The 13,878-nt window shown below is 38.0% G+C and overlaps 1 protein-coding gene and 1 long non-coding RNA gene across 2 annotated transcripts in view; both read right to left on the bottom strand.

Annotated features, from left to right (window-relative positions):
- Nucleotides 1–2,565, bottom strand: part of LOC107834142 (uncharacterized) — a 3,784-nt gene extending 1,219 nt beyond the window's left edge. Inside the window, exons 1-2 of the long non-coding RNA XR_001659927.1 lie at nucleotides 1,355–2,565; nucleotides 369–1,324 (exon numbers count right to left, since the gene is read on the bottom strand). This is a non-coding gene — a long non-coding RNA (uncharacterized LOC107834142). The remainder of the gene's footprint in view (nucleotides 1–368; nucleotides 1,325–1,354) is intronic.
- LOC103129239 (PDZ domain-containing protein 4-like) overlaps nucleotides 1–9,771 on the bottom strand; it is a 23,720-nt gene extending 13,949 nt beyond the window's left edge. The window contains exon 1 of the mRNA XM_007540258.2: nucleotides 9,404–9,771. Within this exon, the coding sequence (XP_007540320.1) occupies nucleotides 9,404–9,472 (69 nt within the window). The 5' untranslated portion in view covers nucleotides 9,473–9,771. The remainder of the gene's footprint in view (nucleotides 1–9,403) is intronic.
- Nucleotides 9,772–13,878: the final 4,107 nt, after the last annotated feature.

The raw sequence follows: 13,878 nt of genomic DNA on the forward strand, positions 1-13,878 counted from the left end.
ATATAATCTACAATTGAGAAAAGCAGTAACAAACATTACATTTTGATGAGTGCCATCATCAATACACATCAAATATGTTGGTCAATGTTCATTTTATTTTGGCCACTGAAGACAAATATTCTCCTCTGATGTGCGACCAAATGGACAACAACCCATGAAGCAGCATGGCTCATTGCATTTTTATTTTGAAAACCGACACGCAAAATGAAGCAGTCACGTGACCCATACAATGCGAGGCCTCGTTTGCTGCCAGTCAAGTGATTTTCAGCAAGACAACACAAGCCTCGAGCGGGGCTTCGTCGGACACGCCCCCTTTTTAATCGGTACAAGCCTCGAAACCTGGCTTCAGATAGCCCATCACTACCCACCAGTAGCTCCTTGCTCTGAGTAACAATTATCCTCTCTTCATGGGCAACCACCTCACTTCTCAATGAGGAGCAGCTGTGCAGACCCCAGAACAAAAGGCTACATGCTAATCACTAAAAATACTCATACAGTTAAAACTTCTTGTGTGCAAATTATTTATGTGTAAATCTATGCTTAAAGTGCAGTTCTAAATAAAGTGCTTGTTCATAAAGTGCAAAAAGTGCTTTTAAAGTGCTATACAGTGACTTAAGTAAAGAATAGTCCCAGTAATGAAACTCATTTCATTACACTTTCTCATAAAAAACAAACTGTGATCAGTATAGTGAATTTCTCTATGTGGATGTTCAGACTTAAAAGTGCTTAAAAAAATCCAAACATATTGTTTATTAAACTAAACAAAAATAAGACCCTCCACAGTGTGAGGCTGAAAAACAGCAGTCTCTATTTACAGGAAATTTACAAATCAGATTTAAGTATGGGATGTTGTGTTATCCAAAGATGGTCAATTAACAATGCAAATTCCTTCCAGCACGCTGTCTGCTGCCTCCCTGAGAGTTTGATGAACACAGATGAAGGTATAAAGTGGGTCTCTCAGAGAGCTTAACCCGACGTTAATGCCAGACTTTTCGGCAACAAAAAGACTTCAGATAAAAACAGTTGATTATCTTGTCATGATTATAATTTGGCACAAAAATAACATTTGACATTGTCTCCTCACAAAGCCTGACAGAGTAAAGAGCATTCAGCAGAGAGCATCGTTCTCTGCTTTGTGGTGAGGAAAGCTGACATGGAGCAAAATGCACAGTGGGCTTCACAGAAAAACCAATATCTGTAACTGGACTGAAACCCAGGGTTGTATCATCAACAGTGTTATCTCACACCGCTGCCCCAGGGTTCCCTTTCTTCAGACACAGGGCCGCACAACAAACACAGGAATTCCCTATGAAGGCTTGCTAGCCTTAGTATTGACTGATGTTTGATGTGCTACTGCACATCAAACATCAGTCAATACTAAGGCCAATGTCAAGTGCCTTGATGACCCTAGTCAAATCTCACCAAACGCTCAGTGAAAATGAGGCACAAGTGACATTTGCTGCGAAATTCGACATTATGAAAATAAATTTGCTTAATGGCAACATAGCAATTTAGAAAAAATTCTTGTTTTTCACTAAAAGGTTTTGGTGCAAGAGTGAAGTGGTTTTCTGGCCATATTAAAATTTATTTATTTTGCAATACTGGAATGGAAACACTTCTTTTCCATCACGTCACATGATCAAAAACTTGATGTGGCTCCTGGAGCAAACCATAAAGAAGACAACAAGAAGTAGTTGGAGGATGATGGCATGGCATGTTTTTTTTTAATGCTTCATTGTGTGAATAAACATATTCATGTGTCATTTTAATTGTGTTTCTTATCAATGTAAACACTGCAATCGCAAAATTGTGCTTCTTCAAAATGAACAGAATACAGACTAATCTTTGTGCACATTTGTAATGAAAGTTACTGTTGCAGGCAGTCAGCAGAGAATTGGCATGGAGACGACAGTGCATACTGCTCTATTACATAGCTGTCATACCACCATCTAGTGGCCTTCCTGTTATTTCCTGGAAACACAACAAATAGAATACCACAATGCATCAGTATGAAGCAACTCATGGTCCACAAATATCTAGGGGAAGGTGTTCTTTTAGGGTCGTCATCCTGCTGGATGAACCTCATAGTCTCAAGTCTTTTACAATTCTTTGACATGTTTTTATGTATCCGTTTTCCAATCATCTCCCACCATGTTGTCTGTCAAATGGGCTGACAGATGGACTAATGAGCTGATGGATATATTAATAGATGGGCCAATGGAATGAGGAATAGATGATAAATGGATGGCTGGACAAGTGGATAGACAGAAAGATAGTGCTGTGGGTGAATGGACGATGGATGGACACACGCATAGGCAAATGGATTCATATAGGGATTTGTTGTTCCTAGCATACGACTGATTTGATTACAGTAAGGTCTGGATCGCTAGTTGTATCATTTGTATACAGTCTAAGCAAACAAAAAAAGTATGAAAAACAAAGGAGACTCATCAAGATATTTATAGATCATCAATCTGAGCAAGTGTCAAACCAAATACCATCCACGGTTTGTGTTTCTCTTGTGGGGATCTTGATGCATCATTTATCCCTCTAAATATCATCCATCTTTCGCTTTAGACAACAGTAGGACTTTCTGTGAGTTCTCCTGCACTGCAGCCACCTCCTCCACGGTTTGCCAAATGTGGTGGCTCACCATGGCTAGTCTTAGCGATTATTAAAAAGTGTCAAGTGGTTGTGCTTGGCGCTGCTGGTCCCCACATTGTCTCCTTATGCAGTTGATGTCATGATGTCAGACCTCATTACTGGCACCAGAATCAATCTGGCCAGACTGCCTTTTCACAAGTCCTCTCCCGCCCTTATGTTGTGGAAATGGCCTTAGTGACCATTAGTGTTGAGTAAGTCACATCAGTGTTGACTTACTCAACACTAGTGTATTTTGTCAAAAGTTAACAGAGACTGACAGTGGGCCGGACTGGATGAAGGACAGTCTTGTGAAAACATTTCTATTTCAATTCTCCATTAATCTAGTCATACTGAGAACATCTGGTGACAACTTAGATGACTGTAACATATTTCTTCACTGAGAAATGTGGCTAATTAGGCAGCTTCCTAGAGGAAATGTTCCAGCAGGCTCTTTTGCAAAACTATTTCTCTGCAGATCAATCACTTTTCTTGCTATTTGTCTGCAATTTTCAGAAAACAACGGTGATCAGAAAAAAATAAAGCAAAAGTTTTACTAGAAACATGATCCAGCGTGGATTGCAGACTGAACTGGCAGCTTATGCTCAGGCTCTAATTAAGCTCAGAGTCTTAGAAAACCTGCAGTGAGGCGCCACAGCCGTAACAGGATGCTTCTGGACAGATTAACTGACCTGTGACTGTCAAATAGTTTCCAAAGCTTCTGCACTAAGTAACTGACAAAGGAAAGTGAGCCTGCTTCTACACATGGCGCTTACTGCTGCTTTGAAGTGAGAGCTGAGCGATCCACAGCTGTCAAATAGGTCAAGTATTAAAAAAAGAGAAAAAAAAATACTATAACTCGAGACTATCAAAATAAGGGGAACGTCTACACCTATAGTGTCAGGTATCTTTAAATAACGCCTGACTAAGTACAGTAATAAAACAAAACAAAAAACGTATTAATGTAACTTTTTCTCGTTTTTTCACATTGTAACCAAAACCTTCAACATGTTGTACAAAACTTTTATTTGATAATCCAAAAGATAAGATTGCATAAATGTGAAGTGGAAGGAAAATTATACATGGTCTTTAAGATTCTTTGTAAAATCTTGAAGAGTGTATTCAGCTGGTACGATCCAATATTTTTGGCAAACTTCAATCTAAAAAAAATAATTACATAAATTTTTTCTTTTGATTTTTACATTTTATTTCAGCCAGGAGTGAACAATGAATATTTTTCAGTTTTTGAATTTAATTTGATTTTATGTTCTAAAATTGTAAAAAGTGAAAAATTTAGAAATGACTGGAGATTTTGATGGACTTTTTTCAATTATTGTTTTAATATGTAGTTTACCTTCCCATAAACTCAGACCTTCTGAAGTAAAGTACTCCCACAGCATGCTCCCATTACCATATTTCACTGTTTGGACAGCATAGTTAGCATGATTTCCCAGAACACAGAATTTTAAGTGGAGGCCAAAAGAATAACAGTTAAGTTTCTTTTAATCACAGTAATTTCGTCCTCCTGCTTGCTGTGTTCCCAGATGGCTTGTGCCAAACTGTCAAAAGGAGTTTTTTTTTAACAATAGGTTTCGTATCGACACTTTTCAAGCAAGGCCACAAAACTAGCTGACTGCCTGAAGTAGGGCTGTAGCGATTTCTCGAATGATTCGAGTTAACTTGGTTACTAAAATTCCTTGAGGAAATTACCTGCCTCGAAGCTTAGTTAAATTATTTTTATTATTTAGCGCACCGTGTTCCGGCGAGGTGATTATTTATGTTGCGTAATGCTCTTACTTCCATCACTGAGTTGTTGATGAAAGCTAAGTGTTAGCAGCATAACGTTCAATTTTCAAGTGCAGTCTGGGGGGATTTCATTGATTTTTGGTAATGTCTGGATTTTTATCGTTTTTCGGGGATCAATAAGAATAAAAAATAACTGGCATGTTGCCTGGAGTACGGCAGCCTCCAGAGCTGCTGCCTGGTGGCTGCTTCAGAGTGAATGGCGTGAAATAGTGCGGCAAGTGTATTTATACAGATGAGCAGATGGACTGAACATGGTGGGCGGCTGTGCTGTGATGATGCTTAACCTAAGTGTAGCTTTATGGACAAATCAGAAAATAAATTTCATATCATCCTGCACAGCAAATTTGGAAGTGTTCAGTCAACTCCTACAGAGTTTAACTCAACACTTTGAAAGTGTCTATATTGGCCCACTCTGGATGGTGTAGAAATTACACTTTTGAAAGTGTTATTTGTGAATCAACACTCACAGTAGTTGAAATTAAACACACATCAGTGTTGACTTACTCAACACTAGTGTATTTTGTCAAAAGTTAACACTATGAATGTGTTAATCTAACACAGAAAGGTGTAAAGTATATATATTAACATAGAAATCTGAGTTTTAAAATACAACTGGCAGGGTATGCTGTGGTGGTGCAGGGGTTAAGCACAATCCACATGGAGGCTCTTTCAATGCAGCTGTTGTGGGTTTGCTTCCCTGTCTACCTCTTCTCTCATTGCCCACTTTTTTTTTGTCAATTTACTACCAAATAAAAGCCACTACAGCAATTAAACCCCCCCAGCCCCCCCATAAACTATCAATAATCCCCAAATTCATTTTAAAAGACATTAGATCCCATTTGAATCTACAAAAACACCAGCACCATTTGCAGTACATAATCTACTTTTATTTCAAAACATCAAACAACACTGACAGTAATATACATCAAAGGTCATTCATTCATGGTACTTTGCACTGAAGGTGACGTGTGCTTTGAAAGTTCATTGGAAGCGGCCATGGATGGTCTAGTGATCACTGATGGTGAAGTGTCTTTGGTGCTGCTCTTGTTTTCACCAATATGAAGGAGGAAGACTTCCAGCCTGGAAGGAAAAACAGGAAATATAGCAGAAACATTAGGATAATAAATAAATATTTTAAAAAGAAGTGTGAGCAAAACTAATCAAACTCACCTGTGTGTGTCACCATCATATTCATTCAAATTACTCTGCCCACCTGGTTTACAAGATAAAGCATAAAAAAGTCAGAAATAATTACGAAAGAAATTAGTCGGCTTATAGAAAATTTTTTTGGACATTAAAAGTTGTGCCAACCTGTCTGAAGAAATGTGTTGAAGTCATCATAACAGGCTTCAGTCACCAACATGACACACTAACAAAGAAAAAACATTTGGGCAGTTTTTAGATATGCCACAGGTACAAAAGCCAGAGTCAAATGGCTTAATTGCCTCCTCATTGTGTAGATACATTCTCCAGAGTCCAGAGTCAGGTGTGGTGCAGTAGCAGCACATCTAAATGTTGCAGGACAGTGGCCGTCCAGGACCGGAGTTTGACACACCTGTGGCATAGATCAAGCCAATGGTCCAGCACAGCCACTCCCCCGTTTTGCAGTCTACAGCCAAAAACTTAAAGAAACAACCTCCGCAGCTAAATAATTTTAACTCAAATGGCCTCCAGATTTTCCTGACAGTTTTAATGTTCGGTTAATATAATAAATAATCGTATATACAGTGATATCCAAACAAATAAATGTACGTTAAGCAAACTATGTATATGAATCAATACTCTTGTGAAAACGGAAACTTAATGCCTCCATATAAAATAGTCAAAAACATGATCATTTTAACATGGAACTTACCTTGTTATAATAAGCTCCAGACAAGACGCCTTACTGCTGTCTCCGCTCCTCAGGCAAACATGTGAAGCAGTAGCAGAACAAGTCGGCGTCGGCCGGGGGCGGGGCTAATGACCGGGCCCAAATAATAAAGCTCATGATAAATTAACTTTACAACATAGACATGTTCGCAACTGCGGAGCTAACAAGTTTCATCACCAGAGAGAGCGATTACGTCATTTTGAAGTCCATCTGACATGAAGTACAACAAACCAAGAGAAGAACAGAAACATCAGGCTACTGGTGAAACAACACAAATTCAAAACATGTTAACGTAGTCCATAGAAATGCTCTTGTTTGCCATTTGTTGCCAAGTGACTGATGACGACGTTGTGACAAGCTTTACCCAGAATGCACCTGGAGACAATAAGGACGATTCATTTGTAGTTTTGTGTGTCATAAAGTTAAATATAAGAGTGAAAATAAAGCCTGTCATGTAGCACAACATTTTATTCAATATTTTATACCCACTATGTCACTAAAATCAGTCTGGTAAGGTTTTTAGCAACCACGAGTCAACAACGGGGCACCCTACTATATGACCTACTGTGGTAGTACACAAATCCATCAAGTAGATGCATAATGGAACTTCAGCCTCCATTGTAGTGTCTATTCTATGCTTCTTGTATATGAAAAAAGTTTTGAAAGTGTCTTCTAAAAACTGTCAGTGGGTTTGGGAGTTGATTTTGACTCCATCTTCAACGTGAAAGGGTCCAACTACCTCATCTTTAATAATACCAGAAGCCCATACCAGTATCCCACCTCCACCTTGCTGGTGTCTGGTGTGAAGTGGAGCTCTGTGCCTATCACTGATCCAGCCATGAACCCATGCAACCTTTGAAAATCCGTCTTCAGATCTGTTTTGACGTTTAAACTTATGTGTCTTGTTTGGTGTTGGTCAGATTTCAGCTTCCCTTACCTTGGCCATGTCTCTGAACATCTTGTACTTCTCTGCACTCCACGTAGGTTGCAGTTCTGGAATATGACAGCACTGGAAGATAATGGGTTCCTGGTAGCTTCACCTTTTGATTCTTCTCAAATCTTTGGCAGTTAATTTACTTCTGTTTTTCTCAACACTTTTCCACTCTGATCAAATTCAATCATTCTTGAATTGCAAGTCAGGACACACAAAATCAGTCCACAGACTGCAAAAATGGCCCCTGAACCACATTTGGGATTCCCCTGGCTTAAGATTGAAGAAACTTTTATTCTGTTTGCTAAAGAAAATAAAATTAAAATTACACTAGTGCCTACCTAGAAAAAAGCAAGTATGAAAATCACAATTTATGGAAAAAAATAAGCCATGACTGAACTTCTATTCTATACTGATTAAGGACTCTTTAAAACAAAGTCTTGAAATGAATTAAATGTTCATACTTGGCGTGGGACCAGATTTAATTTTTTATTGTGCTAATTGCAGAATCTCTAATTAATGAAAAACCATGCATCAACAAAATAAGCAACATTTTTAATTCAAAAGCTTTTTATTAAATAAATAGATCTCAACAATCCAGTTTACTGTTTTTAATCTGTGTTTAGGTTATTTAACAATCTAATTGGACTTCTTTGAAAAAAAAATACTTCTTTAAATATGTGAACACTGGCATGTATTGCATTGAGATGAAAGCTAACTCCTTTTAGCACAACTTGAGCAGCAACATTTCTTTCCAGCTCACTGATACTGTTTGCAGACGTTGCTTGTGCATAGATTTATGAGCGTATCAGAAACATGTGAATACCAAAGTTGCAGTTCAGGAATTTTGTATGTAAAATAAATAAATAAATACATTAATTGTGTTAAAATTTTGAACACATTGAAACTGATGTAATTAATCTATATTAATGCATTAAAGTAGTGGTGGGTGATATGGATTTAAAGTTTTAGCTCAGAATTTTGGGGTAGTGATATCATTATCACTATTGTGAAAACTATAAAAAGGGACGGTAAGAACTATTTATAAAATCTTTTTTAGGTAAATGTATGACTGAGTGAATAAAAAATATTGCACACAGTAACTGCATTTTCAAATTTATTGGGATTTTGTTCAATGCTTACATTGAACAAACATTGGAGAAAATAGTAAAACCATCAATGCCAAAAGTTTGGGGGGATTTCAAACATCATTAGTTGGAATTTATCGTGACAACAATAAATCAAAAATTTTTATAAAAAATGTATCATGATAAATGAAAAACAATATGATACACAACCCTACGTTAACATCCCAGACCTTCTTTCTACCATTGGTGGAAACAACAACAAAAAGGGAGTTGTTGCTTTTTCTTAAAATACCACTACAGTCTCGCTTTATTTTCATGAACCAGGTTTTGTCCACCCAGTATACACCAATCCACTTCTGAGGGCAAGAAACATAAATGATACAAACACTGTAAACTTCAGCTGATGCATGTTGATGGGTGAATGTAAATCTAGTTTTAAAGCATGAGAACAATATGCTGGAGTTCAGGAGATTGTGGTATCTCTGACGTGAGCAAATGTTGCAGCATAAAAAAACAAAAAACAAAAAAAAACTTGGTGAAACCCATCAAACGTTTCTGCCTATAATCAGGGTTTACGCTCAGCCGCCAAAGAATGGAAAAGAACGCCAAATCTAGCTCCAGTCCTTGGGTGTGAGAATGCTCTTCAACCCCGTGTGTTAATGATGCATCTGCTACAACGCCTGCGCTATTTTCTTTTCCGTAAAGACAATTTGCAAAACAAGCACTCAACTGTTAAATATAAACTTTGGTGAAAGAGTGAAGCAAGAACAGTCAGCGTTCAGATGTTGGCTACAGATCCACCGGGTCATTGAGAGAGCTGTCACCTCTTCATTACCTCCTTTTAAGCACAGCACGCCGCCTCTCGCTGACCCCAGCATCCAGAGTTCAGACCCTCTTTTAGCTGGCAACAGTTTCCACTTCACCCCACTGAACTCAACCTAATGACCCCCGAGACCGACAACAAGTCAGGGATGATAAATGGCTAAAAACCGGAGAAAGATTGCAACAACAACAAAAAAACACCCAAAAACTCTTCCTAAGTTTGAAAGCACACGGTCACAGTACCTTGCAGACTTCGTAGAGTAGCTTATATTGCTCATGAGGCTTCCTCAAAGAACAGAGGCTGCATCCCATGGTGGAGAAAATCCCAGCATCCGGGGTCTCCCCTGCAGCCACACAGGCAGGAGCAGAAATCCCAGTTCCTCCCCTTGCTCAGCCCACTCTCTTCTGACTGTTTTTGGCTGACGGGATCGACTGCCCCTCCGCCCCCGGCTGGAGGCTGTCTCAACACTCAGCTCAAGGACACCCTCCCTCCTCCATTGTTCTCTTGCCCACTGCTGAGCTCTCGGAGGTCAGGTCTCTTCTGAGCACACACCCCTTTATGTTTATTAAGCAGCTGCTCATTGAGAATTCATAGAGAAGGTTAAGGAAAGGGGAAAAAAAGGAGTTATGGCGCACCATTAGGGTACGTTCACACTGCAGCCTGAAGTGACCCAACTCCGATTTTTTATCAAATCGGATTTTTTTGCCGTGCCGTTCACACTGCCACACATATGTGACCTGTATGTGTTCTGCAGTCTGAACAGGCAAACGACCTGAAAGTGACCCACATGCGCAGTAGAGGGCGCAATAGCGTCAGCGTTCTCTGTGTTCTGCCAACAATGCTGCCAACCTCCGTAAGTAGTGCTCAGTGTTTGCGGAAGTAAACATGGAGGCTAACGGTGGAGCTTAGCTTACATATTTGAAGTTGTTGTCCAACCGGAGCAGCATATTAACAACTTAATCCTCATTGTAGTCCGACATGGTTGTTGTTTTTCTTCCCGCTTGCATGTATCAGGACCCAGATTAGTGACATTTGTTGATGTTCAGTTCGGATGAATGTGGGTGGCCCGGACATAAGGTCGCATTTGAATCGGATACGGATCGGATATGGGTTGCATTTGAAAAGAATCCGACCTGTGCTGTTCAGACTGCCATGAAAAGATCAGATACAGGTCACATTATGTAAAAAAAAAATCGGAATTGGGTCACTTCAGGCTGCAGTGTGAACGCACCCTTAGATTCAATGTGGGGAAAAAAGCTGAGCAACGGAAGCTTTTCATTTCATAACAAAACACGTATGTTTCTTCAGACACCCTCTGGGTGCTGCTACAGACTCACATTTTAAAGCTGCAGTCGGTAACTTAAATAATTTTTTTTTATATTTGCTAAAACTATGGCCATGTTCTGACAGTATGTTATGATCAGTGGTGGGATGTAATGTACTTAATTTGCTGTACTTAAGTACATTGTTCATGTGTCTGTACTTTACTTAAGTAGATTTAGTTATGGGTACTTAAGAGTGCCATTAGACCGTCCCTCAAGAAGAGCAAGGCAGGTATGCAGCACCTTCAGAATCACTAACACCCAAAATGGAGTCCACCAAGTGTAGCCATCCAGAAGACCCGCGTCAGCCATGGCCTTATTTAAAAGATTTATTTGAGTTAACCCGGTCAAAAAATGAATCCTGCAGATTCCGGTGCAACCCCCCCCCACACACAAAAGCATGAACTTCTAGCTTTCAAAAATAAAATTAAAAAAACATATTGAGGTAAGTTAAGTTGCTAAACGCTATCTAACATTTGGATGTGAAATTGTTTTAGGTTAGTGAAGTTTTATGCAATCTCACCAAGCTTGTTGAAATCGACTGCAATAAGTAAACTAAATTGTTATAAGCTAGCATGAACTGGCCAGTAACATTGATTACTACGGTCGGAAGCACAGGGAGTGCAGGATCTCCTGCCATGAATTTCCCAGGCAACCTCCTCTCTGTGCTGCTATTGCCATCTGAAGAAATGAACCGCTCCTGACCAAAAACAACCAATAAGAGCCAGGAGGAGGGGCTTAGTACTGTCAATCAAACTTGTGAACCACTGCTAAATGTGCTAATGACAGATAATATATCTTTAGAAAAGCTACACACTGCAACTTTAATCTGAAATTGAAAGAATAATACACGTCAAACAGCAGAAGAAGGGCTACATGCTCGTGATGGCACATCTAAAACTCTCCAGCTTTATTAAAGCATTCTCTTTCAATGACCCAGTTAAATTAGCACTCAGTGCTGATATGCTAATCCAGCAAAGAGACACAGCACTCTCCCCCCACACCCTTTCAACTGTGTTTATTTTACTCCAAACACACATGCCTGAAGCCAAAAGGACAAAATAAAGCAGATAAAAAATTATGCTGGACCCTCTTTTGGGAGACAAAGTTTACCCAGGGCTGACCAAAAGAAATGCATGTCGCTTTGCTATAGCTGTCTTAAAGCAAAGCGACATGAGTTTCTTTTGGTCAGCTCTGCTGCCCATCTTGCCAACAAAGGGTATGGCTGCATAAGCCAGATTTGGCCTTTTCCTGGTTTTTTTTTTATTATCATAGATAAACACAAAATAGTGGAAAATTGGTTTATAAACAAAAATATGTAGAGTGATATTTCCTCCAGCCAGATATGTCCCCTGATCTATATCTATCTCTGAAATGCTCCCAGTCAGAGCAGAGAAGCAAGCAGAGTGCCAGCAAATGCATTTCTCTTTTAGCACAAATGCAACAGATCACACAAGCCTGTACACTGAACATTTCTCTAAATAATTCAGCTTCCTTTAAAAATAAATCCATATAACAACACCTATAAGGGTGGCTATCAACATTACCCTAGTAAAAAAAGTATACTTTAAATTTTAACATGCTTTTATTTATGTACTTAAACTGTACTATTGTGGAACAACTTTTTTTGTGCTTAGTATACTTTAATAGAACTTAAATAGTATTAATTTACAACTTTTAGAAACTTTTAAAAGTACTTTTTTATGGAGTATTGAAGAGCTTGATTAGGATATTTTGAGTGTATTAATTCTGTCAGAATAATATTAAAAATATACTTTTAATATACTTTAAATATATTTTAAATATACTACTAATTTAAATGAGTAATTTAAATTACACTTAATTTTTATTTTTGATTTACTGCTATTGCTAATAAAGTACAATTTTAATTACTCATAAGTCTTCTTTATTCCTTCTTTCCTATTTTGTGCATTATATGCATAACTACACTGAAGTACTTACATTGTTTTAGGCTACAATTACATGGAAGGATTAATTACACAAGATGTTCAAGGTAATTCAAATATTTTGTTTAATTACCGACATTTTAAAATTGTGCAATTTTATTTACAACTTTATGAACTTTACATAAATTATCAGTTTACACATCAAAAGAGAACACAATGAGCATGAAAATTTAAGTGTGACAAAAAAACAACAACAACAACATTAAAGTTATTACTTTAAAGAACAAAAATTATAATTACGTTGTGCTTTCAATATATTACGATTTTGGTAACACTTTATTTGATGGGGTGTGCATAAGACTGACATGACACTGTCATAAACATAACATAAAACCTTTCATCCAACTTTTAAAGCAAATTCTCATTAAAATTGTCATTATTTACTGAATGACACTGACACTGTTCCTAACAGGAGTTATGTCATGTTTGTGCCTTAATAATTATTCTTTGTAATTTTAACAAAAATAGTAAAAGATTATTAAGGCACAAACATGACAAACAGGAGTTATGTCATGTTTATGACAGTATCATATCAGTCTTATGCACACCCAGTCAAATAAAGACTTACCGACATTTTTTCAAGAGCCATTATACTATAAGACAATTGTAGAAACTGTCAATACATTCAAAGTTTACAAACAACAAAATTATGAAAATCAGCACAATAAAACGATAGGTACACTTTAGAGGAAATGTGAAAACTGTTTTTTCAAGGACAGAGTATTGTTTTAATTCAATGTCACAGTATTCCAGTATTACTGCAGACAAACTGGCATTTCTCCTTCCTAAGAACAGTGAGGATCAACGACAGAACATTCCCATTCACTGGACCACTGCACCTTACAGAAACCTACAAAAAAGAACAATAGAGCAATTAAACAGAGAAAGCATTTGTATTTTAAAGAGTACAGAAAAATGGCAAATAAAGAAATAATACTTACAATTTCAAGACGTTGTGGACTCACTGTGTATGTGGCATCATCAGAAGTGATGATGATTGGGACCGAATACCTCGGGTGAAAAAACATTTCTGGGTGTCTTCTTTGCCCGTTTATGTTAGAAGTAGAAAAAATAGTCAGCAATGTCATAGAATCAGTTGATGTTGGCATTGACTATGAAGTTGTTTTAAGTGTGGACTTAAGGAGACAAACTACCTTAAAAGCTTTCCATCCATGATCTGAACACACTGATCCTTGCAGCGCAGTGAGGGGGCTGGTGGTGTCCATCTCCAACAATCCATCACAGGGCCCTGAAAGCCAACAACAAATAAAATGTATGAAAGAGAAATGTTAGATTAACAAGGGGAAAAATTCTGTCCAGTTACCTTTAAATCAAATCATGTTTATTAAGCACTTGGTGTTGGTAACCCCCCAATTTTTGTTGTTGAAAATGTAGCTGGCTCCTCATTAAAACAAAACAAAACAAAAC

The sequence above is a fragment of the Poecilia formosa genome, unplaced genomic scaffold (genome assembly GCF_000485575.1).
Source record: "Poecilia formosa unplaced genomic scaffold, Poecilia_formosa-5.1.2 Scaffold530, whole genome shotgun sequence".
Classification (NCBI taxonomy): Eukaryota; Metazoa; Chordata; class Actinopteri; order Cyprinodontiformes; family Poeciliidae; genus Poecilia; species Poecilia formosa.